At 44.1% G+C, this 18,460-nt stretch overlaps 1 protein-coding gene across 1 annotated transcript in view; it reads left to right on the top strand.

Moving 5' to 3' along the window:
- The window catches only part of SLC25A26 (solute carrier family 25 member 26), a 117,008-nt gene that overhangs the window by 81,002 nt on the left and 17,546 nt on the right, over window positions 1–18,460 (top strand). Inside the window, exon 6 of the mRNA XM_069736558.1 lies at window positions 14,852–14,896. Within this exon, the coding sequence (XP_069592659.1) occupies window positions 14,852–14,896 (45 nt within the window). The remainder of the gene's footprint in view (window positions 1–14,851; window positions 14,897–18,460) is intronic.

Genomic DNA, 18,460 nt, shown 5'->3' with positions numbered 1-18,460 from the left:
GTTTAACATAAACAAACAAAAAAGCAAACAAAAAATTAATAAAAACCAAACAAATACCAAAAAAATGACATAGAACAAAGACAAAATAACTAAAAAATGAAGCAAGCACAAAGCAAAATAACGATATTAAAAAGTAAAAATGAAAGAAACACACACAAGTAAAACAAGTAAAAACGAAACAAGCGCAAAATAATAAACTGACAATAAAAATAAAACAAATACAAAACAAACGCAAAAAAATAATCTAAAACTAAAAAGGAAGCAAAAGACGGAAACCAAAACACACAAAATAATAAACTAAAAGTGAAACAAAACGGTAGTAATAAACACCTGAAAGTAATTAAAACCTGAAAACAAAACAAACCCCATTAAAAAAAAAAAAAAAAGAATACAAGTGACAGCAGACAATGGATCAGTGTATTTCAATTTTTTAACTTTTTTTTTTTTTTTAACACAACTCCTTTCCTAATTTTTCTGTTGAGTCAGAGAGGAGCGGTTGCAAGGTGTTGGCTTTACAGATACTTTTTATTTTAGGATTTTTTTTAGGCCTCATCTGTATTAGTAGTAGGACCTGAACATTGAGCAAAATTGGAAAATGATCAATCTTGGCACCCGGCCAGCTCTACTATTCTAAGCATGTCTTAATGTGCTTCGAATACCTTTCCCCTTTTCAGGCACTTGTCTTTTCTTGGGGGCAATTTAACAGCAGAGAGTGCGGCAGTGACAAAGTGTTCTGACATCCCCCTCCGGCATCTCCAGCTCAGATTGTGTAAATTCTTCATGTGGGGTGCTCCGGGTGATGACAGGTGGAATTTAATTCTCCATTTTTATTTATTTTTTTTTAAGCGAAGTTGAGATGAGCCTTTTGGTCTCCTTTATTTTCGGGCATGGTTTCTACCAGGTCCTCTGGTCAAACTAATTTAATTTTTGTAGAATAAACAAGATACCCTTTATCTCGTGCTGAAAGATGATATCGGGCTGGAATGTGGAAGATGCAAAATCCACTAATACAATAATCCTCTCGCTAGAAGCCAAGCTCCTTTTTTTAGAGAATCTTCTCCCGTGTGACTTTTTCGTTTTGTGTCTGCAGCTCCTATGCAGACCCATGTGAGGTGATGACTGCTCCAAGATTGCAAATAGTGAGTACTTTAAGACCCATCTCCATGCGCTGATAATTAACTCCGATCTGTTTCCAAATTGTAGAAGTCGGTGTACATTTATTTATTTGTTTCCATATTAAGAAATATTTTTGTTATTGCCCAAATAGTTCCAAAAATTCCACTGTTTTCCATCCTTTCTACGTTCTATTCTAAAGGCTTAAAAGGGCTGTTACAATAAGGTGCCCAAACTTCTCTATGCGAGCCAAAGAAAGCTGTTCCTCTCCATTGCGTACACATGCACACTCACTTCATCTGAGCGTACATATATTCTCAATGTGAAGAATGGAATAAGATGCTTCATCCCCTCTGAGACCAAAAGGATCAGATGCTGAAATTCATCAAACCCAATTCCCTTTTTCTCTCAACATCAAGGGAATATTGGGAGGCTCCAAATCTCTGGTCGGATGGGTATTTTTATGCCAGTTTCACCATCCGAGTACGGACAGCAAAGTACAAACCGGCTCTGACCCGAACTAGAGGCTGACATGTTTTGGGTCAGGAGATGCCTCGGGAGAGGCGTGGCCGTTCAGTGCGTTTTGGACGTGGAGATACTATTGGCCGTTCAGTGTTTTGGGTCGGGAGATGGGTGGCCGTTTGGTGCGTTTTGGGCTTGGGGAGACACGTGGCCATTCGGTGCGTTTTGGGGCAAGACGCATGGCCGTTTGGTGCGTTTTGAGCTTGGGGAGACGCGTGGCCATTTGCTGCGTTTTGGGCGTGGGGAGACATGTGGCTGTTCGATTTCATTTTGGGTGTGAGGAGACGCGTGGCCGTTCGTGGCGTTTTGGCTCAGGAGATGCGTGGCTGTTCGGTGCGTTTTGGGACGGGAAACACGTGGTCATTCGGTGCTTTTTGAACGTGGGGAGACACGTGGCAGTTCGATGCATTTTGGGTTTGGGGAGACGTGTGGCCGTTCATGGCGTTTTGGGCCTGGGGAGACGCGTGGTTGTTAGTGGGTTTTGGGTGTAGGGAGACGTGTGGCCGTTCGGTTTCGTTTTGGGTGTTGGGAGATGCGTGGCCGTTCATGGCATTTTGGGTCGAGAGATGCGCAGCCGTTTGGTGCATTTTGGGACTGGAAAAGTGGCCGTTCGGCGCATGGCCGTTCGGTGCGTTTTTGGTGTGGGGAGACGTGTTCGTTTGGTGCGTTTTGGGCGTGGGGAGATGTGTGGCCGTTCGGTGCATTTTGGGATGGGAAAGACATGGTCGTTCGGTGCATTTTGGGTTGAGAGATGCGCAGCCGTTCGGTGCATTTTTGGACTAGAAATGCGTGGCCATTTGGTGCATTTTTGTTCGGGAGACGCATGGCCGTTCGGTGCGTGTTGTTTGTGGGTTTTGGGCGTGGGGAGACGTGTGGCCTTTCGTTCTGGGTGTTGGGAGACGCATGGCCATTCATGGCATTTTGAGCCGGGAGGTGCATGGCCGTTCGGTGCGTTTTGGAACGGGAAACACGTGGCCGTTCGGTGCGTTTTGGTTTGGGAGACGCGTCGCCGTTTTGGGCGTGGGGAGACTTGTGGCCGTTCAGGGGGGTTTGGGCGTGGGGAGATGCGTAGGTGCTTTTTTCCTTTTGGGCATGGGGATACGCGTGGCTGTTTTGGGCGTGGGGAGACGCGTGGCCGTTCGGTGCAAACAGTAAGATGAGTAACACCATTGCAACAAGATTTGCTGTCGCCCCCACCCACCATTGGAATTTTCAAAAGTAAAAAAATGCACAATATATTTTTAAAAATTTCCTATAGACTTAGTAAAAGATTGTCTTCCTCAAGCATTAGTTTAGTCCTTTTTCTAGCTTCTTTTGTCTTCACCATTCCTGAGGATATTTTCTGGGATTCATACTAAAATCTGTATTTTTTTTTTTTTTTTTATAACTTTATAACACTGTGGCCAAGTGTAACACTGAGATATTGCACCGAGTGGTTATGTGTAACTTACACAGTGCAGACCCCTGAACACCTTCCAAACCCGATGATGGCTGCCTGGGGGCCTGCTGTGTCACCAGGCTCCGTAGTCTTGACCTTCTGTTTCTTCATCTCCTTCGAGGTTTGTAAAACTCCGATTGTACAGTATATTTTCAATTACTGTCTTAGTGTCTTTTCTTTTTTTTTTTACGCAACTTTTCTCACAAACCTCAATATTCTTTTTTTTTTTTACTACTTTTTATAAGTTTTTTTTTTTTATTCCATTTTACAATCCGTTCAGTGTTTAGTGGTTGTTAACGGTACTGCAACCGTTCTGTCATTAACTTGTATGGGCGGGAGTTTCCATTGCTGTGACTGTTACGCAGTGTATGGCGCTGTATGTCTTCCAAGTGTCCTATGGAATCGTTCATCAATAAGTACTGGAAAACTCGTTAACACTCATAAAATGTAAAAATTAGTGAGCGAACGAATGTGCTCGGCTAACAAGTTATCCAAGCACGCTGGAGGTGCTGTTAACACACAAGCATGCTCAGAAAACGTGTTATCCGAGCACGCTCACTTATCACTATATATATATATATATATATATATATATATATATATAATATATTTATTTTAGTATTTTTATATAAAACAATGTATTTTATTTTATTTTTTTATTATATATTTAGCATTTTATGTGATATTTTAGAGGATGTTCGAATATTCTCGTGCATGGCAGGAAATCTCTGTATATTATATATGTATCCTTGAAAATGACTTAAAAACAATTGCGCCATTCATCTCCTCCTTTAGACATTCCTGACCTCCTAGAAGGAGGCGGCCATACTGAACTGGGCATTGTTGGCGGCAGAACGTATGTGAATAGTTTCTTTTTTCCATTCATGAAAATTTCCAGTTTGAGAAAAAAAAAATAATTTAATTCAAAAATATTTTTTTTTTGCCGGCAAATTTTTGGGTGTTTTATGGCCTTCACTTCTGTGACCTCCTCATGTGAACAGTTTCCGTGCTTCATAGTATTCGGCGTATGCCTAAAAGGCATTATCCTTCGATAAATGTGAGATTAGCCGCGGCTTGTAGATTTCCTGATTAGTGCGATACTTGCATTTTTTTTCTTCTGATGGCTCATTGTTATCCATTTTTTTTTCTTCAACGATGGAACGTACTAATGGGTTTGCCATCTGACCACACATCTGTTTCAGCTTAAACAATATCGTCATTCATAGAAAGCTGTGAAACTCATCTGCTATCATACAGGCTAGCGAAGGAAAAAGGAAGAAAAATGGCAAAATCGGGGTGGAGTGCGGATTGAGTGGGGTATATTTACCAACAATGGTTTTTTGGCTCAATTTTTTTTCTTTTTTTTTTGCAAAAATTGGGACAAGGAAATGGCAGAAAACACATTTTATTATGGTTGAAAAAAAAAAAATTCTCGGGACGTCCCTAGTCCAAAGGACCGAAGCCTTGTGAACCACCTCTGACCTGTTGATATTCTCGACACCTTTTCTGATTAGTCGATCCCACTTGTCGGAAACGTTTTGGAGTATTCACGATGGACTCAATAATTATATAAAATGTTTCGCTGAAATATCCGCTTCATCCGGGCCCTTTCTTCCCCTGATGAAGCTGATATTTCAGGGAAACAAAGGGTAGAAGGCTGCTCAGTCTTTCGGAATTTTAATGAACGCTTTAGAGAAATAGGGTCAAATACATTTTTCGCTAACATTAATATAAGTTAATTTTCTTGATTGAGCAGAAAATGTCTAAAACCTTCGACCTATCATAAAAATTAACTTTTGGTAACATTAGGGAAACATTTATTTGTCTCAATATCTCTAAAATGCTCATTAAAACTCCAAAAAAGTGAGTAGCCTTCTACGTTTTTGACATGTTTCCCTGAAATAGCTGCTTATCGGGATGAAATGGGCCTCCTCCCCTGATGAAGCTGATATCAGCGAAACAGCTATGTGGAGCCCAATGGATAGCCAAGTTCTGCATGTTCTGTCTGTTTTATTTAAAGGGGTTCTCTGGTGAAAACAGCTTATCCAAAATATAGGTGGTAACTTGATGTCAGGTGAGGGTTTGACCACTGGGACACAGATCAATCAGCAGAACAGGAAAACGTTATCCCCATTACAAAATGGAGCAGCAGATCGGATGTCTGAGTGCTGCTCCATTCCTTTCCTATGGGCCACAAGCGTAGAACTTGGCAGCCCATAGGGAATGAATGGAGCGGTGGTGGAGCATGTACGCTGCCAACCCATTATAAAGGGGATAAAGGTTCCCCGTTCTACCTATCGACGTGGGTCCCTGCAGTCGGACACTGGGAATATGTGGTAACTATATATTTTTTTTCACCGGACAACCCCTGATGAAGCTTAGCACCGTTCCCCTGTCTTTGGGTGTCTTCAGTGTCACAGACATGAATATTGCAGCAGGTCACATGCATGATGACTTCCTGCACCATTCAACTCCCCCTGGCCGCAGCCACGGAAGAATGGGGGGCACACAAATGAGAAATCAGATGTTGGGCCACCATCGTTGCCCCATAGGTAATGGATGACTAGTATAGGAAAGTGCAGCGAAACATTGCGGTCCTGAACAACATTTCCAAAAATCTTAAAAGGCCGGATGGGAGGGATCTGTAGTGTCCTACAAAAATATGGCGGCCCGCCGTGAACAACATTTGGATGAGTTTTGTGTAAATAAAGCAGATCTGATATCTGGGGAAAGGTAGAAGTTCACCCCACCTCCTGGGCCGTAACCTGGATCAATAAATAATCTGCGCTGTTTATTCTATCCTAGAGCCGGCTTCAGTCCACTTATCGACCTCCAAATCCTGAGCCCATAAAATTCTCCTTTTATTACCGGCAGTGATGGGCGAACGTGCTGGGATAAGGTGTTATCTGAGCATGCTTCGGTGCTAACCGAGTGACTTTGGCTTTCTCGGTAAGCCACCGGATCGGTTCGAACCCCACCGATCTGGTATTGATTAATTATTTTAAGGATAGTATTAAAGCGCCTGGAAAGCCCCTTTAAGTGTCTACAGTGGGGGCATAGAGCAAAGACAGTAGTTATTTTTATAGCACAGTTCTAAATTAACTAATTTTCACACCTCTGGAACATCTGCCGCGCACAAACCATCAATCAGGTGCAAATCCAGCCTAGGAGACATTTCTGTGAACCAATAACACCTTTCAACCCTGGACGACCCCTTCCGGAAGATTTATGGGTTGTAGATTTTATTTTATTTTTTTATTCTTTTGAATCCTTGAGGGCTTTTTTAGATGATAAATGAACATCTGGCTACATCCAAAATTATACTAATGTAAGGTATTATAAGTGAATAAAGCCCCTTAATCAGGTGGAGTCGCAATAAGTCGCCCATGGACGTCTGTAAGGAAAATGCTCTAATATTAGGGATTTTTCTTTATTTTTTTTTAATGTTTTTTTTTTTTGGAGGCTTTTTATTCAACACTCCCCTGCTTTGTGATTTTTTTTTTTTTTTTTTTTATTGTTACACACCATTTGCAAATGATTTTCATGACTATAATCAACTCCCCCCACCTTCTATAATGTTACATAATGGACCAAGATGCTGCTCCGAATTAATGAAGCATTTAAGGTCAACGTTTTACTGTGACTTCACAAGTCACGTCCAAAAAAACATGTAAATTTGGTGCAATATTTCAGAACCTAGTCCTTTTGGGACCCATAAATATAATATCAAAATAAACTTTCTGCTTATATTGTTATTATTTATAATAATTTATTTTAATTTTTTTTTTTTATTAAATAAAGCATTTGTTTACAAACATTTTTGGATTTTATTATTATTATTTTTTTTTTTTATAAAGAGAAGTCTATAACCAAAGATCACAAAAACCCCAGAGTGGTAGGGGGGGGGGGGGGGGGGGGGGGAGGAATCCACTGACAAAAAAAGGAACCACAGTTGACATCTTGCTGCCAAATAAAATAAAACAAAAAACATAAACACAGTCTTAAAAAAACAAACTTTGTATTAAAACCACAAGGGAGTAATCTGGAAATGTGAAATAACAGCTAAAAAAACAACAACCCACAAATGTGTAAATAAAAATAAACATATATCTATTTAATCCCCTGATATTCCGCCAGTCATGCGGCGATTGATGTCACACCCATCATTCACATGACTGCTGCAGCCAATCGGTGACCTGAGCGTTGACAGCACATGACCAGCGATCACGTCAACGATAAACATAACATCTGGCGTCTTGGGCAAGAGGATGGCAATTAGAATGTTTGTTTTAATATTTCAACGTATACAGAGACATTAAAAAATATAATCATTATGGTATATTATAATGATATATATTTATTATTTTTACTTTTTTACTGTTGTTTTTTTTTTTTTTTTTTTTTTACCAATTATCAGAGATACAGATGAGGAGTGTTTTTCCTGCAGTCGGCACGATTTATTGCATTGCTCCGTGTGACCTCTGCTGCAGGACGGTGAGACGCATCATGCAGCATTTATCATCCCCAGCGATGACCGACTTCCTGGGAGATTTCGGCGTGTCGGCTCAGCCCATGGCGGTGACATTGATTTCTTCTCACTCTCGGTTCCTGTCTGAACAGATAACCATTCTGTCATGCCGGGGCATCTGTCATGTTACTTTTTTTTTTTTTTTCTTCCCTCTTCGAGTCTCACCAAAGCTGCTTCATGTATTAATCATTGCCTGTGACAGGAATTAGCAAACACCTCTCAGCGCTTGTAATAAGAAGCGCTGGAAAACCAACACAAAATGAATATTTTGTGAAGTACGATAATTTAAAAAAAAGTGTGTTACTAGCCACGTCTTTATGACGCCTTTGGTGATGCCGCTGAAAATACTGACTTGTAAAATTTAAAGGGATACCAGCACTTCACCCAAAACCTGTAGAAAATCAGGGTCTTGTTACCGCCTGGTCCTCTACAGCAAGGTAAGAATTAAACGTGCCAGTCTAATATGGCCAGAAAATTGGTGCTTATGTTCTACAATTTCAAATCCACTTATTGTAAATGAGTAATTGTTTTTTATGAACATTCAACCAGCATTATAGGTACTGGAACTTCCATTCCTTCATTGACCCATTAAAATTACTTCTGTCATTGTCCAATGGCTTGTCTACCCTTAGCTGAAAGTCCACCTCGCTGTTATACCTGTATATAATTTGACTGAGCAGAGGAACAAACACCCACCCCCACTTACTGTAGAGTTACAAAGACCCGCCATCAGTTATTGTAGAGTTACAAAGACCAGCCCCCACTTACTATAGAAATACAAAGACCCTCCCTCACTTACTGAAGATACAAACACCCTCCCCCACTTACTGTAGAGTTACAAAGACCAGCCATCAGTTATTGTAGAGTTACAAAGACCAGCCATTAGTTATTGTAGAGTTACAAACACCCACCTCCACTTACTGTAGAGATACAAAGACCCTCCCCCACTAACATAGAGATACAAAGACCCTCACTTACTGAAGATACAAAGACCCTCCCCCACTAACATAGAGATACAAAGACCCTCCCCCACTAACTGAAGATACAAACACCCTCCCCCACTTACTGTAGAGTTACAAAGACCAGCCATCAGTTATTGTAGAGTTACAAAGACCAGCCATTAGTTATTGTAGAGATACAAAGACCAGCCATCAGTTATTGTAGAGTTACAAAGACCCGCCATCAGTTATTGTAGAGATACAAACACCCACCTCCACTTACTGTAGAGATACAAAGACCCTCCCCCACTAACCTAGAGATACAAAGACCCTCACTTACTGAAGATACAAAGACCCTCCCCCACTAACCTAGAGATACAAAGACCCTCCCTCACTAACTGAAGATGCAAAGAACCTCCCCCACTTTCTGGAGAGATACAAAGACCTGCCCTCACTTTCTGTAGAGATACAAAGACCCTCCCCCACTTACTGGAGAGATACAAAGACCATTCCTCACTTACTCTAGAGATTCACTTACTGTAGAGATTCAAAGACCCGCCCCCACTTACTATAGAGATTCAAAGACCCTCCCCCACTTACTCGAGAGATACAAAGACCTGCCCTCACTTACTGAAGAGATACAAAGACCCTCTCCCACTTACTGGAGAGATACAAAGACCCAAACTTACTGAAGATACAAAGACCTTCCCCCACTTACTGTAGAGATACAAACAACCACCTCCACTTACTTGTTGAGATACACAGACCTGCCCTCACTTACTGGAGAGATACAAAGACCCTCCTCCACTTACTGGAGAGATACAAAGACCCTCCCCCACTTACTGGAGAGACACAAAGACCCTCCCCAGCTTACTGGAGAGATAAAAAGACCTGCCCTCACTATAGAGATACAAAGACCCGCCCCCACTTACTGTAGAGATTCAAGGAAGTGCCCTCACTTACTGAAGAGATTCAAAGACCTTCCCCCACTTAATATAAAGCTACAAAGACCTGCCCTCACTTATTGTAGAGATACAAAGACCCTTTCTCACATACTGTATAGATACAGTCCCACCCTCACTTACTGTAGACACAAGGAACTGCCCCCACTTACTGTAGACAAAGACCCTCACTTACTGAAAATACAAAGACCCGCTATCAGTTATTGTAGATACAAAGACCCTCCCCCACTTGCTATAGAGATACAAAGACCCTCCCCCACTTACCATAGAGATACAAAGACCCTCACTTACTGAAGATTCAAAGACCCTCCCCCACTTACTATAGAGATACAAAGACCCTCACTTACTGAAGATACACAGACCCTCCCCCACTTACTATAGAGATACAAAGACCATCCTCCACTTACTATAGAGATACAAAGACCCACCTCCACTTACTGTAGTAGAGATACAAAGACCCACCCCCACTTACTGGAGTTGCAAAGACCCTCCCCCACTTACTATAGAGATACAAAGACCCACCTCCACTTACTGTAGAGACAGACCCGCCCCCACTTACTGTAGAGATACCAAAAAACCTGCCCCCACTTACTATAGATACAAAGACCCACCCCCACTGACTGTGGCTACATTCACGCCTTCACTTACTGTATAGTGAGAAAGACCCACCCTCACTTACTGTAGAGACAAAGACCCGTCCCCTACATACTGTAGATATTCACAGACCCGTCCCGCACATACTGTAGATATTCACAGTACTGTAGACTCTGTCCCCCACTCATTGCACAAAAATATAGTGACTTTTTAAAGAGAAAAATAGCCTAAAACATCTGGAAACCCCAAATCTTGGCCACAATGGCTAACATAACAAGGAAAAGAAAAATCCTGCCAAATCTCGAGAGAACATATTTCCTCCATGTAGACTTTGATCATAGCCGGATTTGAACCTAAGACTCCGTTGCAGCACGGCAATAGTGACAACCACTTTTATACTCCCCGTGTTACATTAAAGGGATTGTCCAACCCCTTTCCTGCACACAAGATCTACCAGTGACTTACTAGAGACCCTGGTGGCTCCTGATAATGTCCCCTGCCTTACACGGCACCCATTGAAATTGATTGACCATCCATCTAGTGTGGAGTTGCTCTTTGCAGCAGCTTTGTCTCCCTTCTTAATATTTCCCCATTTCTTAAGAACGCCTAATGCTAATCGGTGGATGACTTTTTTGTAGACCAGCCGACGTCTGTGATACTTAGGTTTTTTTCTCTGAGGGCTGCATTGGTGCCTTTCATGGACAGTATGGCGGACATTACAACTATGAGATCACATTGCGCCTGACAACTGCTGGCACAGCTGCCTTCATGCCCGGTAGGTGGTAGATACACTACGTTGTCTACTCGCTGTGACGAGGAATGCATTTTTTTGGGATTTCGGAGGATACTTGCATTATGGATCGTCCAGATGCTGTAATACAAGATGGCTCACTGGAAATGTCATCTATCAGCCAATTATTATGTAGTAGGTGCCAGGTGCGGAACCACAGACAGGAAACGAAGGCTATATTCGGAACATTCCGCTCCTCATGATGTCATGGACACAGACAAAGCCTCTTTATTTCCCCTTATCTTCAGTACTGGTCCCCCTCCGACCGTCCTGAATTGAGTATTCACCATTCCAATTGTTTTACAGCCACTTGTCAGCTGCGTTTAGGAGCATGGCTGAACCCGGGTCCCCGGTGACGCTACTGAAATGTATCCGCACTGAGATGTTCCTGCACTTATTGTGATCGGGTTCCACACTTGCGTTCCCTTCTAGATTTATTACTGTACTTAAGTATTGTATTTTCGAGGAAATGTAATGTGCTGGATTTGTTTTTATGCTACTGTGTTTATGGAGATGGCTTTGTAAAGTAGTCGTTGTATTTCAGCCCCCTGTTACATGGATCCACCTCCTGTAGAACTGATTCTGCATGTCGAATTTTGGTTCTCCGTGTATATCCGATCGCATATCTCTTCATACCTCTTAATGGGGTTCTCTACTTTTGTGAGCAACTTTTTTTTTTTTACTTATTTAATGATTACTGTTTGCAAAGCAATGAACCCTTGTTCTCATTGGCGTAACTAGAGTCCGATGGGCCCCAGTGAAAAATTAGGATCCTGGCCCCCAACTGCACGATGGTCTGATATTTGGGCCCTTGTAGCATTGTAGAACATATAAAAATCTTCATATTCTCCTCCATGTAATGATGTCCCCTGTCTTGTCTCGTTTCTGTAATGACGTTCCATGTCCTGGCCCCTTCCCGTAATGATGTCCCCCGTCCTGCCCCTTCCTGTAATGATGTCCCCCGTCCTGCCCCTTCCTGTAATGACATCCTCCTGTACTGGCCCCTTCCCGTAATGACGTCCTCTGTCCTAGCCTCTTCCTGTAATGATGTCCCTGGACCTGGCCCCTTCCTGTAATGACGTCCCCTGTCCTAGCTTCTTCCCGTAATGATGTCTCCAGTCCTGGCCCCTTCCCGTCATGACATCCTCCAGTCCTGGCTCCTTCCCATAATGACGTCACCTGTCCTGGCCTCTTCCTGTAATGGCGTCCCCTGTCCTAGCTTCTTCCCGTAATGACGTCCCCCGTCCTGGGCCCCTTCCCGTAATGACATCTCCTGTCCTAGCCTTTTCCCGTAATGACGTCCCCCAACCTGGCCCCTTCCTGTCATGACGTCCCCGGTCCTAGCCTCTTCCCATAATGACGTTCCCTGTTTTAGCCTCTTCCCGCAATGACGTCCCTAGTTTTAGCCTTTTCCCGTAATGACGTCCCGTGTCCTAGCCTCTTCCTGTAATGACGTCCCCTGTCCTAGCTTCTTCCCATAATGACGTCCCCCGTCCTGGGCCCCTTCCCGTAATGATGTCTCCTGTCCTATCCTTTTCCCGTAATGACGTCCCCGGTCCTAGCCTCTTCCCGTAATGACGTTCCCTGTTTTAGCCTCTTCCCGCAATGACGTCCCCAGTTTTAGCCTTTTCCCGTAATGATGTCCCGTGTCCTAGCCTCTTCCTGTAATGTCATCCCCCATCTGGGCCCCTTCCTGTAATGACTCCACCGTCTGGGCCCCTTCCTGTAATGACTCCCCCGTCCGGGTCCCTTCCTGTAATGACTCCCCCGTCCTAGCCTCTTCCCATAATGACGTCCCCCATCCTGGCCCCTCCCTGTAATGACGTCCCCTGTCCTAGCCTCTTCCCGTAATGACGTCCCCGTCATAGCCTCTTCCCATAATGACGTCCCTCATCCTGGCCCCTCCCTGTAATGACGTCCCCTGTCCTAACCTCTTTCCGTAATGATGTCCCCTGTCCTAGCCTCTTCCAGTAATGACATACCCTGTACTGGCCCCTTCCAGTAATGACGTCTCTTGTCTTGGCCTCTTCATGTAATGACGTCCCCCATCCTGTCATTATCGTCCCCATCCTGTCTCTGTCCTGGCCCCTTCTTTTAATGACGCCCCCCTTCTTCCTGCCTCCATCCCGGCCCCTTCATGTAATGGCCTCCCCATCCTGTCTCTATCCTGACTCCTTCCTGTAATGATGTCCCTCTTCCTGTAATAACGTCCCCCCGTTCTGCCTCCATCCTGGCCCCTTCCTGTAACAATATCTGTGTTGGCCTTATTGGTCTGGGAGAATAACACCAGTAAAAAAAAATGGCTGCCAGGAAAGGAGGAAGCAGACCCGGAAAATGTTAATAACATATTTATTTATAGGGAACATGTCTCTATTATTGGCCCCCCTTTCAATTATGTCAGTAGGCATAGGGCTACATGGTAATAATTTATCCCTTTTGAAAAGTCACCGTTGTCATTACCCACAAGTTGTTGGCGCTTACTATTATATACTATAGGACAGTAATCCATCTGGAAGGGCGCTAATAAACTGTGCTGCCCAAGGCACCGCCCCTGAGGAGCGCTGTTATTTTTCTAGTCTATACAGATTGTCTATGAGGGGGAGTGGGCTTTTATGTCACATTATTTTACAAACTGTTGATCAGGTTTTGCCTTTAAAGGGGTTTTCCTAAAAAAAAAAAAAAAAAAAACACCAGCCTTAAAGGTCTCATTTAGTTTAGTTTGAAAAACAAAAAAAATACATATTTATAATTTTTTTTCACAATGCCAAATAAGGCTTTTACTTTTTTTTTCTAATGTTCAGCCACTTGAAATTTTTGCTGAGTGTTACTTGCTGGGAAGATCTGGGTGCTAAGCGCACCGAGACCGCGCATCTGCAAAATACATTGGCAGGGGGTCGAGCAGAAAATCGAGGCTGGAGCCAGCAGACAGGCTGACTCTGGTTGCATTAGGTTGTGCGTGTAGAACGGCCATCGTGGAACGCTCTCCGTGCTCGGGCTGAGCGCACGGATATAGACTCCCACCAGCACCGCGAGCGTTGGGACTAGATAGAAGACCTGATGTCGTCTCGTACTCGCCGAGTAGTGCTACAACAGGACGTGGAATATTAATGGTCTCGTGACTGTACAAAGCTGTTTTCCACACGTTTTCTTCTCTGTAGTCCGTTCTAGAAGTCCAGCAATTTTATTGTGTTTTCTTTATTACGTATGAAGGACCACCCAAGGCTACGATGCTGGTTCACCACCGGAGACCGTCAAGTGAAAATCTCTATAAAGTATTAATTAGTTTTTCAGCGCAGTGTGTCTATGCAACATAATACTGTGTAACATAGCCAGCACGGATTTTTTTTTTTTTAACCATTTGTAGGCTATTCTTGGGATATTATGGCTTTGACTTTGGTTCACGATTTTCCTATCACAAATATGGAAACCAGATTGGAGAGTGATGACCTTGACTTTTAGATGGCCCTATTCCAACATTTTGCCAAGAGTTATCGGCCCTCCTTTTCCAGCCATGCAGATAAGATGTTGCCAACTGGGGGGGGTAATGGCAATTTCTCTTCCCTGTGTCGGAAAGTTCTCAATGACCCCTTTATTCCCTAAGACGACACCATTACAACTATTGGCATGTAATAATTGGGATTAGTTCTGGCACAGATTTGGTCATTCTCAAGGTCTGCATCTGATTAACAAATCGATAGAAATAGGCAGGTAAAACCCAACCACTTTCCCTTGGTGGCAGGGCTATGGCGTTGGTAAGCCAAACCTCCGACTCCTCAATTTCCATGACGCCGACTCTGACTCCGACTCCACCACTCCGACTCCACCACTCCGACTCCACAGCCCTGCTTGGTGGTCTCTTGCAACTTTTTCACAATTCGCATTAAAGGGGTTGTCAGCAAAATGTGAAATTCTTCTTTGTTCCCATATATTATTTGTAACTGTACATTTTATTTTTTTTTTTTTTAGATCCCGTTTTCTCTCGTTCAATTTCCACTTTGGGAGTTTTTGAAAGTAAGTAACAGTCATTGTACAGAATGGTAAACTATACACAGCAACTATGTACATCCGTATTCTCATTGTATAGTGCCAGACTAGATGGTGCACGCTTGATGTATTCATGGAATGTCTTATTACCATATAATATCTGCATGATTTTGTTGGCAATCGTTCTGTAGGTTGTTTTCCATATTTAGCTCCTGTTACGTGTGGAGCACCAATCTATATTCTGCAGCAATGTACAGGGAAATGTTCCCAAACTGGCTTGTTGTGGGACACCCGTGTAATTTCTAACGAGAACAAGGTCAACAAGGGAGAATGGGATCCCCAAAGTAACCCTAGTCTCATAGAAGGATAACTGGGTTCCAAAAGAAAGCCTAGTCTCATACAGGGAGAACGGGGTTCACAAAGAAAGCCTATTCTCCATACAGGGAGAACGGGGTTCACAAAGAAAGCCTAGTCTCCATACAGGGAGAACGGGGTTCACAAAGAAAGCCTAGTCTCCATACAGGGAGAACGGGGTTCACAAAGAAAGCCTAGTCTCATACAGGGAGAACGGGGTTCACAAAAAAAGCCTAGTCTCGTACAGGGAGAACGGGGTTCACAAAGAAAGCCTATTCTCCATACAGGGAGAACGGGGTTCACAAAGAAAGCCTAGTCTCCATACAGGGAGAACGGGGTTCACAAAGAAAGCCTAGTCTCCATACAGGGAGAACGGGGTTCACAAAGAAAGCCTAGTCTCATACAGGGAGAACGGGGTTCACAAAAAAAGCCTAGTCTCCATACAGGGAGAACGGGGTTCACAAAGAAAGCCTAGTCTCCATACAGGGAGAATGGGGTTCACAAAAAAAGCCTAGTCTCCAAACAGGGAGAACGGGGTTCACAAAGAAAGCCTAGCTTCATACAGGGAGAACGAGGTTCACAAAGAAAGCCTAGTCTCCATACAGGGAGAACGGGGTTCACAAAGAAAGCCTAGCTTCATACAGGGAGAACGGGGTTCACAAAGAAAGCCTAGTCTCCATACAGGGAGAACGGGGTTCACAAAGAAAGCATAGTCTCCATACAGGGAGAACGGGGTTCACAAAGAAAGCCCAGCTTCATACAGGGAGAAAGAGGTTCACAAAGAAAGCCTAGTCTCCATACAGGGAGAACGAGGTTCACAAAGAAAGCCTAGTCTCCATACAGGGAGAACGGGGTTCACAAAGAAAGCCTAGTCTCCATACAGGGAGAACGGGGTTCACAAAGAAAGCCTAGTCTCCATACAGGGAGAACGGGGTTCACAAAGAAAGCCTAGTCTCCATACAGGGAGAACGGGGTTCACAAAGAAAGCCTAGTCTCCATACAGGGAGAACGGGGTTCCCAAAGAAAGCCTAGTCTCCATACAGGGAGAACGGGGTTCACAAAGAAAGCCTAGTCTCCATACAGGGAGAACGGGGTTCACAAAGAAAGCCTAGTCTCATACAGGGAGAACGGGGTTCACAAAGAAAGCCTAGTCTCCATACAGGGAGAACGGGGTTCACAAAGAAAGCCTAGTCTCCATACAGGGAGAACGGGGTTCACAAAGAAAGCCTAGTCTCCATACAGGGAGAATGGGGTTCACAAAGAAAGCCTAGTCTCCATACAGGGAGAACGGGGTTCACAAAGAAAGCCTAGCCTCCATACAGGGAGAACGGGATTCACAAAGAAAGCCTAGTCTCCATACAGGGAGAACGGGGTTCACAAAGAAAGCCTAGTCTCCATACAGGGAGAACGGGGTTCACAAAGAAAGCCTAGTCTCATACAGGGAGAACGGGGTTCACAAAGAAAGCCTAGTCTCATACAGGGAGAACGGGGTTCACAAAGAAAGCCTAGTCTCATACAGGGAGAACGGGGTTCACAAAGAAAGCCTAGTCTCCATACAGGGAGAACGGGGTTCACAAAGAAAGCTTAGTCTCCATACAGGGAGAACGGGGTTCACAAAGAAAGCTTAGTCTCCATACAGGGAGAACGGGGTTCACAAAGAAAGCCTAGTCTCCATACAGGGAGAATGGGGTTCACAAAGAAAGCCTAGTCTCCATACAGGGAGAATGGGGTTCCCAAAGAAAGCCTAGTCTCCATACAGGGAGAACGGGGTTCACAAAGAAAGCCTAGTCTCCATACAGGGAGAACGGGGTTCACAAAGAAAGCCTAGTCTCCATACAGGGAGAACGGGGTTCACAAAGAAAGCCTAGTCTCCATACAGGGAGAACGGGGTTCACAAAGAAAGCCTAGTCTCCATACAGGGAGAATGGGGTTCCCAAAGAAAGCCTAGTCTCCATACAGGGAGAACGGGGTTCACAAAGAAAGCCTAGTCTCCATACAGGGAGAACGGGGTTCACAAAGAAAGCCTAGTCTCATACAGGGAGAACGGGGTTCACAAAGAAAGCCTAGTCTCCATACAGGGAGAACGGGGTTCACAAAGAAAGCCTAGTCTCCATACAGGGAGAACGGGGTTCACAAAGAAAGCCTAGTCTCCATACAGGGAGAATGGGGTTCCCAAAGAAAGCCTAGTCTCCATACAGGGAGAACGGGGTTCACAAAGAAAGCCTAGTCTCCATACAGGGAGAACGGGATTCACAAAGAAAGCCTAGTCTCCATACAGGGAGAACGGGGTTCACAAAGAAAGCCTAGTCTCCATACAGGGAGAACGGGGTTCACAAAGAAAGCCTAGTCTCATACAGGGAGAACGGGGTTCACAAAGAAAGCCTAGTCTCATACAGGGAGAACGGGGTTCACAAAGAAAGCCTAGTCTCATACAGGGAGAACGGGGTTCACAAAGAAAGCCTAGTCTCCATACAGGGAGAACGGGGTTCACAAAGAAAGCTTAGTCTCCATACAGGGAGAACGGGGTTCACAAAGAAAGCTTAGTCTCCATACAGGGAGAACGGGGTTCCCAAAGAAAGCCTAGTCTCCATACAGGGAGAACGGGGTTCCCAAAGAAAGCCTAGTCTCCATACAGGGAGAACGGGGTTCCCAAAGAAAGCCTAGTCTCCATACAGGGAGAACGGGGTTCACAAAGAAAGCCTAGTCTCCATACAGGGAGAACGGGGTTCACAAAGAAAGCCTAGTCTCCATACAGGGAGAACGGGGTTCACAAAGAAAGCCTAGTCTCCATACAGGGAGAACGGGGTTCACAAAGAAAGCCTAGTCTCCATACAGGGAGAACGGGGTTCACAAAGAAAGCCTAGTCTCCATACAGGGAGAACGGGGTTCACAAAGAAAGCCTAGTCTCCATACAGGGAGAACGGGGTTCACAAAGAAAGCCTAGTCTCATACAGGGAGAACGGGGTTCACAAAGAAAGCCTAGTCTCATACAGGGAGAACGGGGTTCACAAAGAAAGCCTAGTCTCATACAGGGAGAACGGGGTTCACAAAGAAAGCCTAGTCTCATACAGGGAGAACGGGGTTCACAAAGAAAGCCTAGTCTCATACAGGGAGAACGGGGTTCACAAAGAAAGCCTAGTCTCATACAGGGAGAACGGGGTTCACAAAGAAAGCCTAGTCTCCATACAGGGAGAACGGGGTTCACAAAGAAAGCCTAGTCTCCATACAGGGAGAACG

This window comes from Ranitomeya imitator, chromosome 8 (assembly GCF_032444005.1).
Source record: "Ranitomeya imitator isolate aRanImi1 chromosome 8, aRanImi1.pri, whole genome shotgun sequence".
Classification (NCBI taxonomy): Eukaryota; Metazoa; Chordata; class Amphibia; order Anura; family Dendrobatidae; genus Ranitomeya; species Ranitomeya imitator.
The sequence above is the reverse complement of the archived record's forward strand: the minus strand, read 5'-3'. Positions and strand labels throughout refer to the sequence as shown.